At 60.2% G+C, this 20255-nt stretch overlaps 1 protein-coding gene across 2 annotated transcripts; it reads left to right on the top strand.

Moving 5' to 3' along the window:
* The first annotated feature begins 404 nt into the window (after positions 1 to 404).
* TANGO6 (transport and golgi organization 6 homolog) lies at positions 405 to 19973 on the top strand. 2 transcript variants are annotated; one of them, XM_074550680.1, is made up of 17 exons: positions 405 to 1125; positions 1326 to 1442; positions 2138 to 2258; positions 2946 to 3070; positions 3510 to 3672; positions 4168 to 4250; positions 5765 to 5877; positions 7202 to 7378; positions 8832 to 9015; positions 9548 to 9727; positions 12585 to 12719; positions 14028 to 14480; positions 14646 to 14703; positions 16091 to 16243; positions 17904 to 18055; positions 18960 to 19073; positions 19656 to 19973. In XM_074550680.1, exons 1-17 carry the CDS (start codon positions 442 to 444, stop codon positions 19830 to 19832), a joined length of 3189 nt encoding a protein of 1062 aa, XP_074406781.1. In that variant the 5' UTR covers positions 405 to 441; the 3' UTR covers positions 19833 to 19973. The 2 variants fall into 2 exon arrangements, with proteins under 2 accessions (XP_074406781.1, XP_074406782.1); XM_074550681.1 differs by having other exon boundaries at positions 406 to 1125; positions 8889 to 9015; positions 19656 to 19972.
* The last annotated feature ends 282 nt before the right edge of the window (positions 19974 to 20255 follow it).

Here is a 20255-nt window from a genome sequence, read left to right as displayed (position 1 = left end):
GGCTCTGCCGGTGCTCAAAGGCTTTACCTGTTGTGCAGGTGTGGCCATGGCCCCTTCCATAGGGATAGCAGAACCATGGAAGGGTTGGAGTTTGAAGAGACCTTATGGATCATTGAACTCTATCCGCCATGGGGAGGGACACCTTGTGCTGTCCCAGGCTGCTCCAACCCGGCCTTGGGCACTGCCAGGAATCCAGGGGCAGCCACAGCTGCTCTGGGCACCTGTGCCAGGGCCTCAAGTGAGAAGGGTTCCTCCCCAGTAGCACACCTACGCCATACGGCGGCACTGGCAGCCATTTTCCCGGTCCCGCCCCGCTCTCCGGCCGCGCCCTCCTCCCGTCCCGACCTCCCCAAGATGGCGGCAGCGGCGCGGCCCCGCCCCTCGCGCCCTCCCCAAGATGGCGGCCGGCGGCGGCCCCGCCCCCTCCCCACCCTCTGCAGCATGGCGGCGCTCACCGACAGCGCTCCGGACATGGCGGGCGGCGCGCAGCCGGGCCCGGAGCCGGCCCGTGTGCTGGAGGCGCTGGAGCTCCTGCTGGGGCCGCCCGCTGATGGCGACAGCGCCGCCGAGCCCAGCAAGGAGCGCGCCCTGTGCCCGGAGACGCTGCGCAGGAACGCGGCGGCGCTGGAGGAGCGGCTGTCCGGGGCAGCGGGCTGGGCCGCGCTGCGCCAGCTCCGGACGGCCGTGCTGTCCCGGGCGCCCGCGCTGGCGGCCGGGGTGGCGGGCCCTGAGCCGGGCTGGGCGGCGGCCTGCGGGCTGCTGGCGCTTCTGCTGTGCCTCAAGGAGCGCCTGGCCGCGCTCGCCGCCGCCCCCGCCGTCCCCGCCGCTCCCGGGGCGCCGCCGCCGCCCGGCGCCGACACGCTGAGCGTGGGGCAGGAGCGGGCGCTGCGGCGGGCGCTACGGGCCGCCGTGGGGCTGGGGCTGCTGCCGCACCTGCCGCCGGGGCTCGGGCCGGCGCTGGGGCCGCCGCCCGGCAGCCGCGGGGCCCGGCTGTTCGCCGCCGTGGCCGCGCTGGTGGAGCTAGCCCGGCTGCCGGCGCTGGGCGCCCCGCTGCTCGCCCGGCACCTGCGGCTGCTGCTGTGCGGGCTCTGCGCGCTGGGACACGGCCCCGCCGCCCTCTGCCAGGTCCGTGCCGCACTCGCAGCCCGTGCCCCGCTCCCCGGGGGTGCCGTGCGTGTCCCAGCCCGCTCCTCCGGCGGTGCCTCCCGTGTCCTGCCCCGTGTCAGAGAAAGGAGGCACGGAGCCCGCCGAGGGGAGCCCGCGGGGCACCGGCACACCGCCCGGACCGAGCTGTTTTATCAGAGCCCCGGTGTGTTTTGTTCCAGGGTGTTTCGGACGCGGAGCGAGCGCAGTGCCGGGAAGCCCTGGGGGATATCCTGGACCGTGTTTACCAGCCGCTGGCCGTGCAGGAGCTGCTCGTCCTGCAGGGACAGCCCAAGCAGGTACCCGGGGCCATCCCCGACACCGGGCTGTGAGCGTCCCTACCCCCGTGGTTCCCACACGCCGAGGATGCTGCTCTGCTGGAAATGTTCTTACACCTTAAAAACCAGTCCCCGAGCGCTGGAGGCTGCTGGGTGTGTCAGGGACTGTCATCGCCGCACGTGCCACCTTGGCTTGGCACCCACATCCACCGTGCCCGGCCAAGCACAGCCTCTGCTCCTCCAAACCTCACCCTTCCCGCTCGGGGGATGACACTGGGCACCTGCTGCTCTCTGCGGCTGTTCCAAAGCATCCTGGGGAGGAGGAGGTGGGGAATCTCTTAAGTGTTGTTTTAGGAAAGTCCCCATGGGAAAATGCCTGTAATAGAATCATAGAATCCCAGAATGGCTTGGCCTGGAAGGGAACTCAAAGTTCATCTCATTCCACTCTCTATCATGGGCAGGGACAATTTCCACCATCCCAGGTTGCTCCAAGCCCCATCCAGCCTGGCCTTGGACACTTCCAGAGATGGAACAGCATGCTAAGCACCTGAGGGCTGACCTCTCGTTAATTCCTGATTTGCTTTGTGCCGCTGCATGAAGCAGCAATTCAAAGCCTGTGTGCTGTGCTCTGTGTCAGAGCATGGGCTGTGCCCAGGGTGGGCTGGGCACAGGTGTGTGCAGGCAGGCTCCTCACCTGCTCCTTTGCTGCCTTGCAGAGGTGCCCGGGGGCAGCTCCGGGCTGGCTGCGGCGGCTCTGCGGGCACCTGCTCTCCGAGAGGCTGCTGAGGCCCAGCGGGGTGCAGGCCGTGGTTCGGGGTGTCCTGGAGGGCACAGACGGTGAGTGGGGGGCTCTGGGCCCCAGCATCACACATTCAGAGGTATCTGGAGACAGTTCACCCCAGAAGAGCAGAGCCACAGAGCTGGGTGTAAGGGCTGGCTTGTGCCAGGCTGAGGTGACGTGGTGACACACAGACACTGCCTCTGACTGCACTGAGCTCCCAAACTGCTATGATTTGGGATACACATGTGTTAGAGGGCCATGCTGGAAGGCTCCAAGCCTGTTTGTGCCTCGATGGGGTCACACAGTGTGTGTGTCCAGATCAGTCCTGGGGAGTGCCCTGTCCCAGTGCCAGTGTGGTGGGAGCTGTGCTGGGCACTGGGCTGTGAGAGCTGTAGGGACAGTGAGACCCATCCCATCCCCTGCTCTCCATGTCCTGCCAGGGAAGGAAGCTGTTGCTCTCCACAAGCTGAATCCCACAGTTTTTAGTGCCAAAATCTCGTCTGGCCAACTCCAACCACCCAAGCACAACCTCTCTCCACCTTTTGGCTCACCCACCTGGCTGTAGGAGTTGCTTTCCATTATCAGGGCTCTTGCACAGCAATTTTCCCCTTTCTATCCTTGAGTTCAGATGTCTCCTGAAAGAGCAATAAAAGCTCAAAATCCAATTTTTGGCTAGGAGCACCTGGCTTCAGCCAGAGCTGGCCGTGGGTTGAGCTGACCCAGGATTTCTGCTGCTGCTGTAGGTGGTGCTGGTGCTGAAGCAGCAGCTCTGGACTGGAGGAAATGTGATGCAGTTGGGAAGATCTTGGCTGCCTGCCCACAGCAGTGCCTGTCCCTCGAGGACTACTACAGACAGGTGTGCCCCCAGGTAAGTCCCTTGTCCCCTCTGCTGGGGAATGCAGAGCCAGCTCTCAGCTTGGAGGGTGCTGGGGCTCTTCCTTTTGCTCTAGTGTGGCCTGGCTCAAGCCAGCACAACGTGGAGATGGTTTTCTGGCAGTAGGACGTTTCCACTCTTGAATTTTCCGTGTTTTATTGAAATGCTGGATGGTGTTGTCTGATCACACGAGGGACTTGTCACTGTGCTACACAGAGCTCTGTCTGTAGCTCTTTGGCTCTGGGAGTGGTGCAGGCTCCTGCTCTGACCCAGAGAGGTGTCCTGCGTGTGTGGGAAGGGCGCTGGCTCTTCCACACACGGAATGTCACGCCAGCTGCCAGCAAAGCAGCACATGGGTGGCTCCTTGGCTGCCAAGAGGCGCCAGGCTGTCCCCTCCGAGGGGCTGCTGATCCCTGTTTCCATTTCCTTGCAGATTCTGGACTTGCTGCACGTGCAGGACAAGGTGTCAGCGCGGCAGTTCCAGCGTGTGGCCACCAGCACGGTGCTGAGCATGGCCAGGGAGCAGCCCCAGCTGGCAGAGAGGCTCCTGCTGCAGCCCCTGCTGGCGCCGCTGCGCCGCTGCTCCGAGGCCACAGGTACCTCCTTGGGCTGGGGAAGCCTTTGGTTCTGCTCCTCACTGGTTTTTGTCACTCCCTCGAGTTTTCTCAGGCCAGGCTGGGCAGTGTGGCAGCCCAGCTCCCTGTGCTGGCCCTGTCAGTTTGTCTGGGTACCCCATATTTACCCCTGTTTGAGTGCAGTCACTGTAGAGTGGCAGCTGAGCAGTTTGGCTCTGCCCTGTGCTCCTTGGGAGCCTCTCCCAGTCTGACATCCTTGTTCTGGGCTTGCACACGGAAGCTGCTGGTTCCCCACACTGGCCAGCAGCTCTCTGGGGAATCATCCATCATGGAGTTGTGGTCTGTGTTATTTCCCTGTCTCCTTGTGGGTTTATCACACTGCAGCACAATTAGGATGGCTAACGAGGGCTGCTCTGTTCCCATGGGGAGGGAAGGGAGCTGTGGGAGTGCTTTGGGGTGCAGGGAGTGCAGTTCTGGGCTGTTTTGGGGGCTCATGTGTGTGCCCTTTGCTTTCAGAGCTGGCACTGCAGGATTTGACAGCAGGGGCCGTGCTGGTGCCAGAGGCAGAGCTGGGCTGCTGTGTGGAAGATGTGCTCAAGGTACCATGTCTGCTTTGGGTGAGAAAAGGCTGGTTTGAGACCTGGTGAGCAGTTCAGTGTGTGCTGGGCCACACAAACCCAGTCAGTGTCTCCTGCAGCCATGCTCAGTTGTCTGGTCTTCACCTGCAGGAGGACCCCAGCCTCACAGGAAGGATTCCTTCCAGTATCCCGTTCAGCCCATCCTCTTGCAGCTGGAAGTTGTTGCTCCTTGTCCTGTCACTCTGTCCCCTATCCAAAGTCCCTCTCCAGCCCCCTTGGAGCCCCCTTAGGCCCTGTGAGGAGCTCTGAGCTTTCCTTGGAGCACAGATCTTGGCATTGAGGGATGGTGAGGTCCGTCCTTGTGCTTCCTGAGAAGGGTGAGGGCTTTGTGGAGGTGTCTCCTGTGACAGCTCCCCTCATAACTCATTTCCTGCCATCCCCCCAGTAACCCCAGTGCCACCCTGCAGGCTCCAGCAGCTTCCTGCTGCACGTTCCAGCCCACAAGGACATCTCCACTCCAGGAATTCAAATTTCAGGAGCTGGTGACTTGCTTCCTGGCATGCCCCGAGGCAGGCTAAGCTCTTAAATGCTGGGATTGTTGTGTATTTTCCCAGTAATGATCTGTTGTAACTGGCTGGCAGGCAGAGACCGGTCTGGAGGGCTGCTCCCTCCCAGAGCAGTGCTGGGGGGGTTGGGGTGGGTCCCTCCTTAATGGCAGAGCACTGGGGGCCTGACAGCAGCCAGATTAGTGAGGGGACCCCAGGTTTGGGGGGGGGGGGGGTTTCTTGCCTAACAAGTGTCATTTGATGCTTAGTGAGAAACCATCCTTGGGGCTTCATCGGGAGCCTTTGTGTACACAAGGGTCTGGGGAGGAGGAATGGCTCCGTGGGGATTAGCACATGAAAACAGCTCTGTGTGCAGCAGTGCAGCAGGGCAGGGCCCTTGGGCACCATTTCTCAGCCTCTGGGGAGGGTGCTGGGTGAGGTGCAGGGCTCTGCAGTCACCCCTGAGCCCCTCTAGCCCCGCCAAGAGCCTCTACAGCCCCTCCAGAGCCTCCACAGCATCCCCAGAGCCCCTGTAATGCTCCCCTGAGCACCAACAACATTCCCAGAGCCTGAGCAGCCCAGTGCCTCAGCTCAGCACCCACCAGCCCAGCTGCCCTGCTGGTGACTGATCTCTGTGTTTGAGATTTGCAGGCAGTGAAGATTTGCTCATGCCAGGGGACCTGTTGCATCCCTGGGTAAGGCAGGACTTTACTCCTGAGCAGCAGACTTCACAAAAACTGCCTGCAGCCTTCCTGTAGCTTGGAGCCCTGCTGTGGTTAAACAAATTCCTAGAGAAAGGTGGTGCTGAAGGCAGGTTTTAATAGGGAATGTGGCATAATCAGGGAAGGCAGCCTCCAGACTGAGGGAAAGAGGCTGAGAGCCCTCCACCATGCTCCCTGGCAGCTGCCCTGTGCTCAGACGTGTTCCTGGGCTCCCCTCTGCCCTGCAGGTGTTTGATTCCCCTCCCTGTGCCCCTCTCTCCCTCTGTAGGTGTTTGTGGTTGGCAATGACAGCTCGAGCCTGCTGCTGGGATCCCTGCAGCCAGTCCTGGGAGTGGTGTTTTCCCTCTATTCCTTCGCCAGGCAGAATGTGTCATACTTACGGTAAGGGAGCCTTTGTGCTCTGCCCCTGCTGGGGTTTCATCTGCTGGGCTCTCCCTCCTCCAGCAGCCAGAGGGCACAGGCAGGAGCACAGATCCTCCTCCTCCCCCCAGAGCACTCTGTTCCAAGCAGGCAGCAACCCCAGGCCAGCACACAGCCTCACTGGCAGCCCGTTCTCACTTTAGTTTTTGTTTTCCCTGGAGCCAGGGTGTTCTGTGTAGAGCTGAGCATGCCCTCAGAGCACAGGGTGGCTCTGCCTGGAGCAGGGATTGTGGTTGTCCATGGATGGAGGGAGTGACGCTGGAAACTGGATGGAGAGATCTACAAATAGCATAAAAACTGGGAAAACAGTTTAAGCACTGCCTCTTGGAAGTACGGGATCATTCTCCAATCTGGAATCACTGTTCTGGTACAATCCTGGCAGCTGATGCCCACAGCATGCCCAGCTCCCCGTGACTGGTGGGAGGCACCACACATGCCAGCTGTGGCAGGGACAGGGGTGCCCAGTGCTGCCTGTCCTCTCCTTGGTACCATGAAGCACCACGTGTGCCAGCCGTGGCAGGGACAGGGGTGCCCAGTGCTGCCTGTCCTCTCTCTGTGGTCTCCCAGGCTGTCCCTGCAGTCAGGACCAGCCTGGTGAAAGCATTCCTGGTGGGATTACACAGTGCTCTGGTGATGCTGGCGTGTGCAGGCTTTCCCTAAAAGGTGTGTGCACACACAGCCTGTGCTGTTTAATATTAAAGGCCTCGTTAATCACCCCAAAGAGCAGCGAGTGCCGTGACAGGCTGTGGGACACGCCAGGCTCAAGCTGCTGCTGCTGCTGGGCCAGCAGTCACTGCTTCCTCTGCTCAGGAATTTGGCAGGGATGGCTGAACCCACAGCTGCCTGGAAGTGCTCAGGTTTCCAGACCCCTGGCACGGCCCACTGTGGCTGCTTCACCTCATTAACCTGCTTCTTCCCTTGGCAGGGCTCCCCGTGCCACCTCAGTGCTCCCATCTCCTTCCTCCTCTCCCTTGGCACTGCCACCAGCCCTTGTCACCTCAGCCTGAGGCGCAGGCAGGGCGTGCCAAGGGTGTTCACAGCGCTTCCTTGCCAGCCTGAAGTGTGGAGGAACCCAAATCCTTCCATCTGGGAGCGCCAGAAGGGCAGGGTGTGCTGCTGATTCCCTTAGAACAGGCACAAATGCTTCAGCTGCCAGAGCCAGGAGCTGGAGCATTGCAGGGAGGGCTGCTCCAGGGCACTCCAGCCACATCCCTCATCCCAAAGCCGCGCAGGGAAGGTGCAGTGGGCAGAGCAGTGTCACCACTGGCTCCTTTCCCCTTGGCAGCTCCCCGTGCCTGGACATCCTGCTGTGGTTCCTGGAGAAGGCAGAGCGGGAGCAGGCCCTGGCTGTGCTGGGGGGCCTGGCTGGGCTGAGCAGCCACGTGCCCACCCTGCACCCACGGTGCCAGCTCCAGGTGGGCAGCGAGGGCGGTGCTGCCGTTGTCCTGCAGGAAACCATCAGGTGAGTGCTGTGGGGCAGTCCCCGAGGCACTGTGCACCCAGGGCTTCCCTGGCAGAGAGCCTGGGCAAAGCAGAGCCATCCCACAGGGTCTCATCCCTTCAGGCTCAGTGACACTTCCACACAGCCCCAGCCATCAGGGGAGTGCTGTGGGACAGTCTCTGAGTCACTGGGCACCCAGGGCTTTCCAGGGAAGCCTGGCAGAGAGCCCAGGCAAAGCAGGGGCTGACAGATCCATCCCACAGGGTCTCATCCCTTCAGGCTCAGGCAGGTGACACTTCCACTGAGCCAGCACAGCCCCCAGGTTCCCTGGACATGGTGCGGAGCTCTGACTTGCAGCCACACAAAGCATCACGCTCCACCTGAGCGTTGCTGTGCACTCCTGCCTGCCTGCTGTGCAGTGTCTGGGAAGGGGATGTGCCTTTCCAATCTCAACACCCCCCAGATTCCAGCCCCCAGCCCCAGCCTGTGTGGTGACACCGTGAACAGAGTCCCTCGGGCACAGGTGGCACGGTCACAACACAGACGGTGGCAGTGCCAGCGTCACAGAGCTCCTCTGGTGTGGGCAGATGGCCTCTGAGGGGAGGCAGAGCTGCCCATGCTGGGAGTTAACTGCAGCCTTTAGTCTCCAGCCACGCAGGCTGGGATGGCCAGCAGCAGCAGGCTGGCTTTGAACAGAGGGGCTGTGAGCTGCCAGGGCAGCACTGGGGGCAGGCAGGGGCACAGCTGTGCCAGGGGTGTGCTGGGAGCTGGTGGCACATGCAGCAAAATCCCCACAAATACGTTTGATTTGGCTTCTTTTCAAGCTTTTCCTGACCTGAGTTAGAATTACAGACTGGTTTGGGTTGGAAAAGACCTTAAAGCTCATCTTGTTCTGCCCCGTGCCATGGGCAGGGACACCTTCCACTATCCCAGGGTGCTCCAAGCCCTGTCCAGCCTGGCCTTGGGCCCTTCCAAGGATGGGGCAGCCACAGCTGCTGTGGGCAGCCCCTGCCAGGGTTTCCCCACCCTCACAGGGAAGGATTCCTTCCCATTATCCCATCTAACCCACCTTTGGTCGGTGGGAAGCCATTCCCCCTTGTCCTGTCACTCCATGCCCTTGCTCAAAGTCCCTCTCCAGCCTTTTTATAAACTTTAGCTACTCCAGGGCCAGAATTAGAAGCAGCTCTGCCTTGCTTAAACTGAGACTACTTTAAACGTGTTCCATACTGGCTCTGCCCATGCCCTGCTGCCACAGCTCTGCCTAACTTACCCAGCACTAATCATGGTGTTTATGGGCTGGATGAAATGTATGTTTTGGGCTCATGGTTTGTGTTAATGAGTGCAGGTTAGTTAATAAGCAGAGCCCAAATGACCTGGGCAGTGTTTGGCTCAGCTGCCTCGAGGCTGTGCTGGGAAGTGCTGGGAAGGAAGGCTTCCAGGGAAAAGCAGCCTGGGATTTCACCATGCCCTGCAGGCTGGGTGCCAGGGGTTCTGGGGGTGTTTGTGCTGGTGGCACAGTGACCTGTTCCAGCGATGAAGATGAGGCCCTGTACCAGAAGATCTCCTTGGAGCAGTGCCATGTGGAGAGCTTGGTGGAGCTCCTGTCCCACTGCCAGAAGAGTGGTCTGGCTGGAGACTTCTTCATCCACTGCCTGAAGGTGAGGGCAGCCAGCCCCTGGTTGGGGCATGCCTGTGGGAAGGGGTTCCCTGGACAAGCAGAAGGCAAAGGGGGATCATCCCCTGTGTGTGCTGGGGCGTGGTGTGTGCTGGAGCAGCCCTGTGTGCTGGGTGGGAGTCAAGGAGTGGGAGCAGCCCTATCCCTGAAGGGGTTAACCCTCATCCTCCCCCTGGGCTGTTTTAACTACAGGAGCATGTCTGAAGTGTGTTGGAGGCTGGGAATAATCCCTGTTGCTTCCTTGGCTCCAGAAGAGGGGCCCCATCCATACCTGCTTCCTTTGATCTCACTTGGAGCCCCCACGCTTCCCCCCAGGCCTGGGTTGGACTGGGATTCTGTTCCCCAGCCCATAGTCCCAGGAGGGGATAGGGATGGGACACCCAGGAGCTGTGGGCAGCTCTCAGAACCCTTCATCCAGCAGCTGCAGGGTGGTGCTGGTGTGAGGAGTCACCTGGCATTGCTGGCCCAGTGTTTAACCCAATGTTTAACCCATGCCTGCCCTTCCTTCCCGGCAGGAGCTGACTCAGGTGGCTGCGGAGGATGAGGAGGCTCCAAACCCAGCTGTGGAGCCTGGAGGGAGTTTGCTGGAGCTGGAGCAGCACCAGGCCAGGCAGGGGAGGAAGCTGCTGGTCCTGCAGCTGGTGGCCGCGCTGTGCCAGGGCGTCTCGGACACCGTGTTCACTGACATCGAGCAGGTTGGTGAGCAAAGCCTGGGGGCATCAAATGAGCACTGCCAGGGGCAAGGGCTGAAGGAGCTGGGATTGCTCAGCCTGGGGAAGAGAAGGGCCCAGAGTGACCTTTAGAGCAACTTTGAGTCCTTAAAGGAGCTCCCAGAGAGCTGGACAGGGACTTTGTACAAGGGGGTGACAGGACCAAGGGGAATGGCTTCCCCCTGACAGAGGGCAGGGTTAGAAGGGGTACACTGAAGAAATTCCTCCCTGTGAGGGTGGTGAGGCCCTGGCACAGGTTGCCCAGAGAAGCTGTGGCTGTGCCATCCCTGGAGGTACCCAAGGCCAGGTTGGATGGGAGCAACCTGATTAGCACAACTATGCTCCTACATTCATGAGTGGGCAGTGCCAAATTTATTAAATATTATCATTTCGAAGGCCACTGGTGCCCCTTGGTCCCAAAAAGGATATTTACAGTCTTTCCCTCTGAGCCTGCCCTGGATGGGGTCAGTCTGGAAGGCAGCTGGCACCGAGGGCAGCCTGGCACTCCCCTCTGGATCCCTGCAGATCCCTGCAGATCCTGTGGCTTTCAGCTTCCTCCTGCTGGGGTTTATTGCTGTTTCCCCAGTGCCCTGGCCATGCCAGCTCCCCGTGCTGCCGTGGGCAGGGCTGTTCATGGCTCAGGCAGGTTTCCTCACGTTTCCTGCAGGACAAAGGAGCCTTTGTGTGCTCGGCAGCAGCAGAGGGGACACGGCCAGCCCAGCTTTGTCCCCACCTGCCTCCATCACACCCACCCGCCGGGCCCAGAGGCGCTGGGAAATGGGGAAGGGCTTTGCCAGGGTCCAGCCAGGAGTCTGGGATGCAAACCCACCACCAAAGAAATGCAGACAAGAAATCCATTATCTCCTGCCTGGGTTGTGTTTCAGCGAGGCCCTGGGCCGGGACAGGGACAGGCTTTGAGCAGGTTCTGCACTCAGGGGTTCCCTGGGGTGTTTGGGGGCCCTAATGGGCTGGGAGCAAGTGGGGTCCATCCTCCCAAAGCTGGAGCCCAGGAGCAGCAGCTGCTGTGCCCCCCCCGCTGCACATTTATTTTATTTATGTATTCTCCTCCATAACCAAGGTCAGCTTGATTTCCTCACTGCACCAAGGATTCTCTCCTCCTGCCTGAGACACAGCTGTGCCCCAGTGTTTTATTTTTCTTTTTTCCCTCCCACTTTAAAAAAGTTTTTTTTCTAGATTATTTTTTTAAGTTTTAAGTTTTTGCAGTTGCAACCTACTGTTATTTATTCACAATTTTTCTTTTTCTAAATATTAAATATAACTGCAACCCCTCCAGCTCATGTGTCACTGTGTTGTGAGAGCAAATATTGCAATTTTTTTTTTTTTTACTTACTTACTTGCTGTTTGATGGAATTTCTTCTCTGGAATAATTATCCCAGCGGGTACCTGAGCCTTTTATGCAGCCTTTTCCCACAGCCTCCCTCCTTGCTTAAGGAATCTGGCAGCTGAGGAGGAAATCCTGCCTGCACCCAGTGCCCTGGGGGTGGAAGTTTGGAATTTGGTGCAAGAGGACCTTGTTGCCCTCATGCTTTTGTTTTCTGAAAGAGGAACACAATAGTTCCTCCTCTCTTGCAACACACCTGTTAGGTAGGAGTGACCCTGATCCAAACCCTTCCCAGGCTTGTCTGGGAGAAGATAAGGCGTGGAGAACATCAACTCCCTCATTTCAGGATCTGTTAGGAAGGCAGGATGCCTGTGGGATCAGAGGTGTTGGTGCCAAGTGTGGAGAAGGCCAATGCCAACCAGGCAGGATCATTACATGTGGAATAAAAATATTGTGGGAAAGATCCCAAAGTAAGTGAGAACACAGGAAATGGCTCAGCTGGGGTGTCAGCTGTGCAGGATAAGGGGGAGGCTGGTGTGGAGGATTGCAGACAGGGGCTGGAGCTCCTTGGCTCTGGGATTTCCAAGCCTTTACCTAAGGCAATTCCATACACACCCACCCTGAGCTTCCATCCCATGGTGGAGCCAGGCAGGAGGCAGGGATGGAGCTGGGATCCCTCTGTTCCTCCAGCCCCAGGGGGGCTTCTGCAGCTGAGAGACCCCCCCAGATTGACCATCACCTTGTCCCATTTGTGGACGTGACTTGGCTGAGCAGCAACAGGAGGAAAATGGGAAGGGTTTCACAGAATTACAGAATGATAGAATATTCTGAATTAGAAGGGACCCACCAAGATCATTGAGTCCAACTCCTGGCCCTGAACAGACACCCCAGTAATGCAACCCTGTGCATCCCTGACAGCAGGGTCTGAGCACTCCTTGAATTTGTGTGGGATTGTGCTGGGCAGTTCTGGGACAGGGACACTGGTTTGTATGGGATTGTGCTGGGGAGCTGTGTGGGATGGGGAGACTGGTTTGTGTGGGATTGTGGTGGGATTGTGCTGGGGAGCTGTGTGACAGGGACCTGGTTTGTGTGGGATTGTGCTGGGGAGCTGTGTCACAGGGACCTGGTTTGTGTGGGATTGTGCTGGGGAGCTGTGTGGGATGGGGAGACTGGTTTGTGTGGGATTGTGCTGGGGAGTTCTGGGACAGGAACCTGGTTTGTGTGGGATTGTGCTGGGGAGTTCTGGGACAGGGACCTGGTTTGTGTGGGATTGTGCTGGGCAGTTCTGGGACAGGGACTTGGTTTGTGTGGGATGGTGCTGGGGAGCTGTGTGACAGGGACACTGGTTTGTGTGGGATTGTGCTGGGGAGTTCTGGGACAGGGACCTGGTTTGTGTGGGATTGTGCTGGGGACTGTGTGTGACAGGGACACCCGGCTGTGCTCAGGAGCTGCAGGGGCTGCCCTGAGCTGTCCCTGCTGCTGATGCCATTCCCTTGGCAGGTGCAGCAGTTCCTGGCAGCCGTGCTGCAGCGAGCCTGTGCCCACCCTGCTCAGGGCCCCGGCGCGGCGGCCGAGGCGCAGACCCTCGCCATGGCCATGGGGCTCGTGGCCGCCGTGCTCGGTGGGGCCGTCCAGGTGAGGGGTTTGGGGTGTGGGGTGTGGGGTGTGGGGCTGGCACTGCCATGGCCAGCCAAGGGTGCCCTGGCTCAGGGTCCCTGCTCGGTCACAGCCTGTAAATACATCTAGAGATAAAGATATATAATTTTTTTTTTCCTGGGGTGGTGCCAGGGTACTGACCAAGGATTCAATCAGAGCACGGCACCCCCCAAGAGCCCAATGAACTAATTGATAATCTCTCCTAAAATGGCACTGTCAGAACAGTGCAGTCGCATACAGCATCTTTAAATACCAGCCCTGCACCCTCTGCATCCCCACACGGTCACAGACTCTGGCTGCAGAGCGTTGTGAACTTCCCGTGTGGGCTGTACCCTTGAAAATCCCCTTATACTTTTATATTTACATTTTATACATATTTATATTGTTATTTATATCTCTCAGTTACCTTGTAATGCCTATATATATGTGAGCTCTGTGTCACTCAGTGGAGCTGCCATGGGGAGCAATGGCACTTCCATTAACGTGCTGCCATCACGGAGCTGCTGGGGTGGTTTCATCCCTGGATTTGCCCTAAGGAACATCCAGCTGTTAACAGAAAAAGATTATTTATTGTCTCTTATTGCTAAATTTCTGATACTGGGAAAAGAACTGTAGTTGAAGAGAAGTTAAAGCCAGAGTCTTGTGGCTGCAGTGGGCCCCTCCCAACCGAGTTCCTGCTCCCACTTTTGCATTAATGGGAGTGACATAATTTGGGACATGGAATGTGAAAGGTTTTGGAAGGAGCTGCAGAGCTGTTTGGCTTTCAGCAGGCAAGGGGTTTTATGCAACCATCCAAAATCTCTGCTGAAGCACCCTTTTTTAGGCCTCACATCCCAGATTTTAGCAGTTAAATCCAGGTTAGGGCAAGAGCTTCTCCAGCTCAGGACAGTTCATGGCTGCTGTGCTGGGAGCGTCCTTCCAGGCAGGATTTATGGCAAGTGTGGCACTGAATTTGTGTGGAATTGTGCTGGGGAGCTGCACGGGACAGGGAGACTGGTTTGTGTGGAACTGTGCTAGGGAGCTGGTGGGAGGGATGTCCCTGGTTTGTTCCCCATACCCAGACCCTGCTGTTCTTCATGTTCACGTGCTTCCCACCTTCTCCCATGGCTGCTGCCAGGGCTGGGATTGGCGCTGGGCTGAGAGGAGCTCGTGGTGCCCAGAGCCCAGTTCCCGACCTGGGGATGGGCTCTGGGGCTCCTCACCCCCATGCCCACCCTCCAGGCAGCATGCCAGGGGGTGAGCCCTCGTTCCATGGCTAACAGCCAGCGCTGCCCCTCTCCCTGCCAGCTGAAATCCAGCGATTTCGCGGTGCTGAAGCGCCTGGTGCCGCTGCTGGAGGAGCTGTCCCGCAGCTACCCCGAGCCCCTGACCCAGGAGCTGGCCTCGGACCTGCGCATCGCCATCCTCACCCACGGCGCCTGCTCGGCCGGCTCGCTGGGCACCGCCGCCCACGGGCTGATGGGCACGCAGCCTGGCACGGCGGCACCGAGCCCTGCAGGCAGAGCCCCCAGCCCCCCGGCTCACAGGGACAGCAGCAGCATGGGGCAGAGCAGGGGCCGTGATCCCGGAGCCTCTGCAGCCCCCCGAGCCCACAGCCCGGCCCCGGGTGGGCTGCAGGAGCTGCTGGAGTCAGCCTGCGACCCCCAGCCCCCCGCCCGGGCTGCTGCCCTGCGCCACCTCGCCAGCCTGGTCACACAGAGGGATCCAGAGGCAGTTCGGCTGCAGGAGAAGCTGCTGCAGGTACCTGCTGAGGTCCCTGTCCCTTGCTCGGTCCCTGTCCCCTGCTGTGTCCCCACCAGCAGAGTTGGGGCTGGACAGGCCATCAGGCTGGAGATGGTCACCATTACTGGAGCCCTCTGGCCTTGCTGGGTCACTTCTGGTGGCACTTTGCTTCCTTCCTTCCAGGTGTTCCTGGAGAATGTGCAGCACGAGGACGCCTTTGTGTACCTCTCAGCCATCCAAGGTGAGCAGTGCCTGTCCGGGCGAGTGCCAGCCCTTTGTCAGGGAGGGTTTGTGCTGTGCCCTGGGAGTGGAGAGCAGCAGAGCCATGGCCAGGCTGAGGGCTTGGCATCTCCTGCCCTCCCAGGTTGTGGCTTTGTGCTGTTCCATCAAGCCTGGGGCCACACGTGGGCTCTATGCCGAGTTCCTGAAGCTGGAGACTTCATCTCCCAGTTATTCTTACTCCCTGGAGCTGGTCTCCATCCCTGTGCCAGGTCTGTGCCACAGGCTGGGGCTGCAGTTCCAGTGCAGCGTGGGCACAGCCCCAGCACCCACGGAGGGGTCTGTTCAGCTGAGGCTGGCACAGGACCAGGATGTGGGGCACCCACTGGTGCTCCCTCAGGGCTCTGCCAAGGTGGCAGCTGCTGAGTACTCCCAGCCCTTCCTAGGAAACCCTCAGGTCAGTGCTTGCCCCAGCACGCTCGGCACAGCCCCACAGCTCTGGCTGCCCGTGGGATTGCAGGCAGGTGTTTCTGCAGCGGTGCCTGCGTGTGCCCTGTGTGACACTGCATGGTCACAGCGCCCTGGGCTCCGTGCAGGGGATGTGTGCCATGCCCCGGGCCCGCAGCCACGCTGGCACCGCTGCCATGGGGTCGGTAACCTTTGGCAGCAGCTGGGAAAGGAGCTCATGCCGTGCTTCCCCTGCCTGTACGGTCTTGAGAGCGCCGGGCCTGTCCTTGCCCGGGGCTGCAGCACAAAGGCTGTAACGTGCAGTGATTAACACGCTGCAGCTGCCATGATTAACCCTGGTGGGTTCCTGCAGCACTGACTCACCGGCACCTGTGCCCTGCCGAGCCGTGCCGTGCTAAGCACAGGCCTGGGGGCTGTGCCAGATGGGTCCCCATATCCCACTTGCTCCCTGGCACAGCAGCAGGGCTGGGGCTGAGCCAGGGGTTGTGGCACTGCTGGGTTTCACAGAGCCAGACTCCAGTGGTGTATTCCTGATGTGCTGGACATCACACCTGCAATCCTGGGGTCAGTTTTGGGCCCCTCATGACGAGACAGTCATTGAGGGGCTGGAGTGTGTTCAGGGGAGGGCATTGGAGCTGGAGAAGGATCTGATCCCTGCATCTGGCATCTGATCTCTCATCAGCCCCTGGGAGATGCAGCGGGCAAGCAGCACACACTGCTTTCTGCTCCCAGTCTGGGCCAGGTAAATGCAGCAGCGACAGAGACACACTGGCACCGTGTGCTGATGGCCAAGAGCTGGGAGCAGTGACCAGACCCTGTGCCAAGCATTGGCTGCAGTGCCCATCAGGTCCTCACTGGTCAAAGGGCATACCCAGCAGCAGGGAGTGGACACCTGCTGCCAGCTGCTAAATTACTGATTTTCCAGTTTTTCTCCCCTGCAGGCGTTGCCCTGCTCTCCAGTGAGTATCCAGAGCGGATTCTGCCCGTCCTGCTGGCACAGTACGAGCGCCCAGCGCAGGGCAAAGAGGACACCATGGCTGCTGTCACCAGGATGAAGCTGGGCGAGGTGCTGATGCGTGTCACCCGGGCGCTGGGTGAGTCCCTGGCTGTGGGCATGGCACTGCCTGCTGCCAGCAGCCACAGCACTGCTCGGCCTCACCATTACCCGGGGGAAAGCCCACAGGGGAATTTTGTTGTCAGAGGGTGAGAAGGGTTTGAAAGCCCAAGAGAAGCTGGCAGGGGTTTGGCAGCAGCAGGAGCAGGGTGAGGGGTCCTGCCAGCAGCCCTCCATCCCCTTGGTCGGCAGCACCAGGCTTGGAGACTGCCGGGAAGCGCCTGGACACGCCGGGCTCAGAGGTGGAAGCTGGATGATGCCTTTCTGGCATCTGCTGTTGGGACACGTCCTACAATGCCTTGTCTGCCTCTGTGGAGGAGGCCTGGCCGGCAGAGCACACAGCTGGAGCTGTGCATGGCCAGGGAGGTGGCAGCAGTGTCCATGGTGCTGGGGCAGCCAGGCAGAGCTCCCTGGTCACTGGGTGGGCACTCTGTGCCTTGGCTGGGCATGCCCCTGGGAATGGTGATGGTGGCACGTCCTGCCCCAGGGATGGTGGCACGTCCTGCTCCAAGGATGGTGGCACATCCTGCCCCAAGGACAGTGGCACGTCCTGCCCTGGCTCTCCCCACGGTGCCCCAGGAGCTGCTCCGGCGCGTCCCGGCTCGCCGGCGTATTTATAGAATAAATTGCACCAGGTTGTTCCTGTTGCAGAGCTTCAGCACCTGAGAGCAAGGATTTATCCAGCACTTCCAGGATCCCTCCACAGCTCTCTGTGGCTCTGAGCTCTCCTGCTCTGCCAAGAACCCATCGTGCCCCACTCCTGCCCTGTGCCCAGCCCTGTTTTCTGTCCCACTGGAGTGGCTTTCCCTGTCTAGGAGGGGAAAGGAAGTGTTGCATGCCCCTTCTGTGGCTGTTTGGCACAGAGGCTGGTGCACTGCTGCCTGCGGAGGGGATCCCGCTCAGATCACCCTGCACTGCTCACACTGCTGTAATTCCATGTCCTGGGGTGCAGGCACAGAGCATGAGACATCCCCAGCAAGTCCTTGGCATCACAGGGCTGCCCTGTGCTCCCCCACCCTGTGCCAGTCCCCAGCCTGAGCCCCACTTGCAGGGTGGTGGGGTTTCCACTGCCCCAAGGATCATTCTTGTCCCCACACCCTGGGGGCATCCACCCCAGTGCCTCCATCTGCTACAGGACACCATTGTCCGAGGAGTTTCCAGAGCTTGAGAGAGCTGAAAAAACAGAATTTACAGGCCAGCTGGCCTTCTGGAGCTTTCTTTCCAGCCCTCAAGGCCCTGGCTGGTAGGAGATGTGTCCACACCGTGGGGCTCACAGCTGCTGTGGGGTGACCACACTCCTGGGATGGTTGTGGATGCTGAGCACGGCTGTGAGCTCTCATTAGCAGCTCACACATCCACAGCACCTCTGTGTGCTAATTGGGGCAGGGGATTGGGTCTGGATGGTGTCAGAATTTGAGATTCACACTCGGTGTGTCTGCAGGACCGTGAGTGACCCCATGGGAGGACTGGAATGTGCCAAAGAGCCCCAGGTTCTGTGCCACGGGGTGTGTGCTGAGGGCACAGCCACACTCCAGATGTTGCATGCAGCTGTTGAGTGGTGCTGCAAGGCAGCTGCCCCAGCCATCTGTTCCCAGAGGAGCCGTGGCAGGCAGGGTGACACGGGCTCTGCTCTCTGGCAGGGGACATGGTGTTCCGGCACCGGGAGCCGCTGATCCGCGCCTTCCTGCGGGGAGCCCGCGATCCCGACGGAGCCCTCAGGGCCAGCAGCCTCTCCAACCTGGGCGAGCTCTGCCAGCACCTGGGCTTCCAGCTGGGATCCATCATCCACGAGGTACGGCCCCATCCTGACCCTGGCCCTCACCCTGCCTGGGCAGCGCCGGGCCTCTCCTTAACGCTGCATTTGTTAGCACATGGTTGGGCTGCTGGGGACGTGGAAATGGGACATTTCCATATGGAAACGGGACGGGGACGTTTCCATTAAGGATATGAGTGATAATTGCTGATATTGTGGGGTATAAGAGTGACGGGGCCTGAAGCAAACACTAGGGAGGTTCCAGTCTTCTAGCCCTGGTTTTTGGTGCCTGCTCCACCCATGGCAGCCATTGCCAGAGGAGACCTGGGGGCACAAGTGGTGCCTGCCAGAGACACCTCCCGCTTAATGACACCTTGTTACTCTCCCGTTATCTTAATTATCATGATGGTTATCATCAGTGTCAGGCGCTGGCCCTCACCCGCCCCGGCTGCAGGCTGTGGGTGAGATTCAGCATTGGGAGCTGCTGGGAGATCCCAGTGGGGTGAGCCAGCAGCCCTGGAGCCATGGGTCTGTGCCCCAGGGGAGCTTCACCGCCCGCCCCCTCCGGTGCTCCTGGAGTGAGACACCGTGGCTTTGGCACCGGGGCTGCTCCATTCCCGCTCGGCACCGGTGGATCCCGGCAGTTGATGTGATGCCAGTGAGCCACACGCTGCTATTTTGGGAAGGTGCGAGCTCTGCTAATTCTCCCGGCTGTCACTGCCGGGATTTAATTAGATTCCTTTGGCTCTGCCTGATTTTTATACAGACTCTTGTACAGCATCCATGTGCGCCTGGCCCTGGGGAAGCTGCTGGGAGCCTGCACCCAACAGGGCACGGGGGTCCCATCCTCGTTCTTGGGGCATTGCCAGCACGGCAGTGGCTGCTCCATGGGATCCCCTGCGTCTCTCAGCCCCTGGTGATGCCCCCTGCCCTGTCCCCACAGGTCACCTGCTGTGTGACAGCCATAGCCCGCACAGACCCCGAGGCTGAAGTGCGAAGAGCCGCTGTGCACGTGGTGGTGCTGCTGCTGCGGGGGCTGAGTGAGAAGGTTACCGAGGTGGGTCAGCCCTGCTGGTCCCTGGGGCAGGGACAGCCCCCAGGGGGCTCCTGGGCACACCTTGGGGAGGGCCCGTGCTCTGTAGGGGCTGCAGGGCTCATTGCCAAGCGGCTTCCAGGGAAAGTCCCAAGGCACTGAGATGCCCAGTTTGGGCATCCCCCACTAAAGGGTTCCCCCAGCAGATCCTGGGGAAAGGGGGCTTTGTGGGATGTCCCTCTGAGCTGCTGGGCTGTGCCATGGACAGTGCCACGCCATGCTGGGGCAGTGCCAGCTCTGGGGAGCTGTGGGAGTTGTTCCTCACTGATTTGCCTTGGAAATGCCCGGTTTTTCCACGCTGCGGCCTCCCTCCGCAGTTCCCAGTAACGAGCGTGTTGGGACTCAGCTCCCGCGGGGGAGCCAGCCGGTTCCCCAGGGGAATCCCCACGGCCGGGATCCCGACATGCCCCCATGCCCCTGGGCTGCGGGATCACCACAGTGGGGAAACTGAGTCACGGGGGCTGGGTGGTCGGTGCCCGGGGAAGGGGCAGTCTCAGCGTGCCCAGGGGCGGTGCTGAGCCCATCCCTGCCCCGTGCCGTGCCCAGGTGCTGCGGGACGTGCTGCGGGACCTGTACCGCCTGCTGAAGCACGTGGCCACGGCCGAGCGCGACGCCGCCACCGTGCTGCACGCGCAGCTGGCGCTGGAGGAGCTGGACGCTGCCATGAGGAGGGTCCTGTTCCCCCCGCAGACCCTGGAGAAGAAGATCGTGGTGCTGCCATAGCGGGGCTGAGCCCCTGGACATGAACTGCTCCTCGCTGGGGACAGGGCTGTGCCCTGCAGGATGCCGCTGGCGGTGTCGGGAGGGAGGGAATCTCGCTGGGATGAGGTGTGGGATTAAACTGAGATGTGCTAATCCCTGTGTCCGTGGTGTCTGTGGGGCCGTGCAAAGCTCATGGGTGCCATCGTGGTCATGTCGCAGACCCTGTGACACCCCCAGGGTGAGCCCTGAGATGGGCAAGCAGCCTGAGCCAGTGCTTCAGGCTCCCTTTGGCTAGGCAGCACCAAACGTGTGGCTGTCCCCGAGGGGAGTCAGGAGGGAGGGGGGCTCTGCTGTCTGCACCCCCATAGTGGAGTTCTGTGGCCCTCCTTGGCCCTGTACTCACACCACAAGAATGCTGAAGAGTCCAGGGGCTCCCTCACGGCA

This window comes from Zonotrichia albicollis, chromosome 13 (genome assembly GCF_047830755.1).
Source record: "Zonotrichia albicollis isolate bZonAlb1 chromosome 13, bZonAlb1.hap1, whole genome shotgun sequence".
Classification (NCBI taxonomy): domain Eukaryota; kingdom Metazoa; phylum Chordata; class Aves; order Passeriformes; family Passerellidae; genus Zonotrichia; species Zonotrichia albicollis.
Note: the sequence above shows the minus strand (reverse complement) of the source record. Positions and strands in the feature narration are given on the sequence as shown.

Coding starts and splice junctions, on each gene's coding strand:
- TANGO6 (XM_074550680.1), top strand. CDS start 442: ATGGCGGCGCTCACCGACAGCGCTCCGGACATGGCGGGCGGCGCGCAG. Junction 1,126..1,325: donor GCCCCGCCGCCCTCTGCCAG/GTCCGTGCCGCA, acceptor GTTTTGTTCCAG/GGTGTTTCGGACGCGGAGCG. Junction 3,071..3,509: donor ACAGACAGGTGTGCCCCCAG/GTAAGTCCCTTG, acceptor ATTTCCTTGCAG/ATTCTGGACTTGCTGCACGT.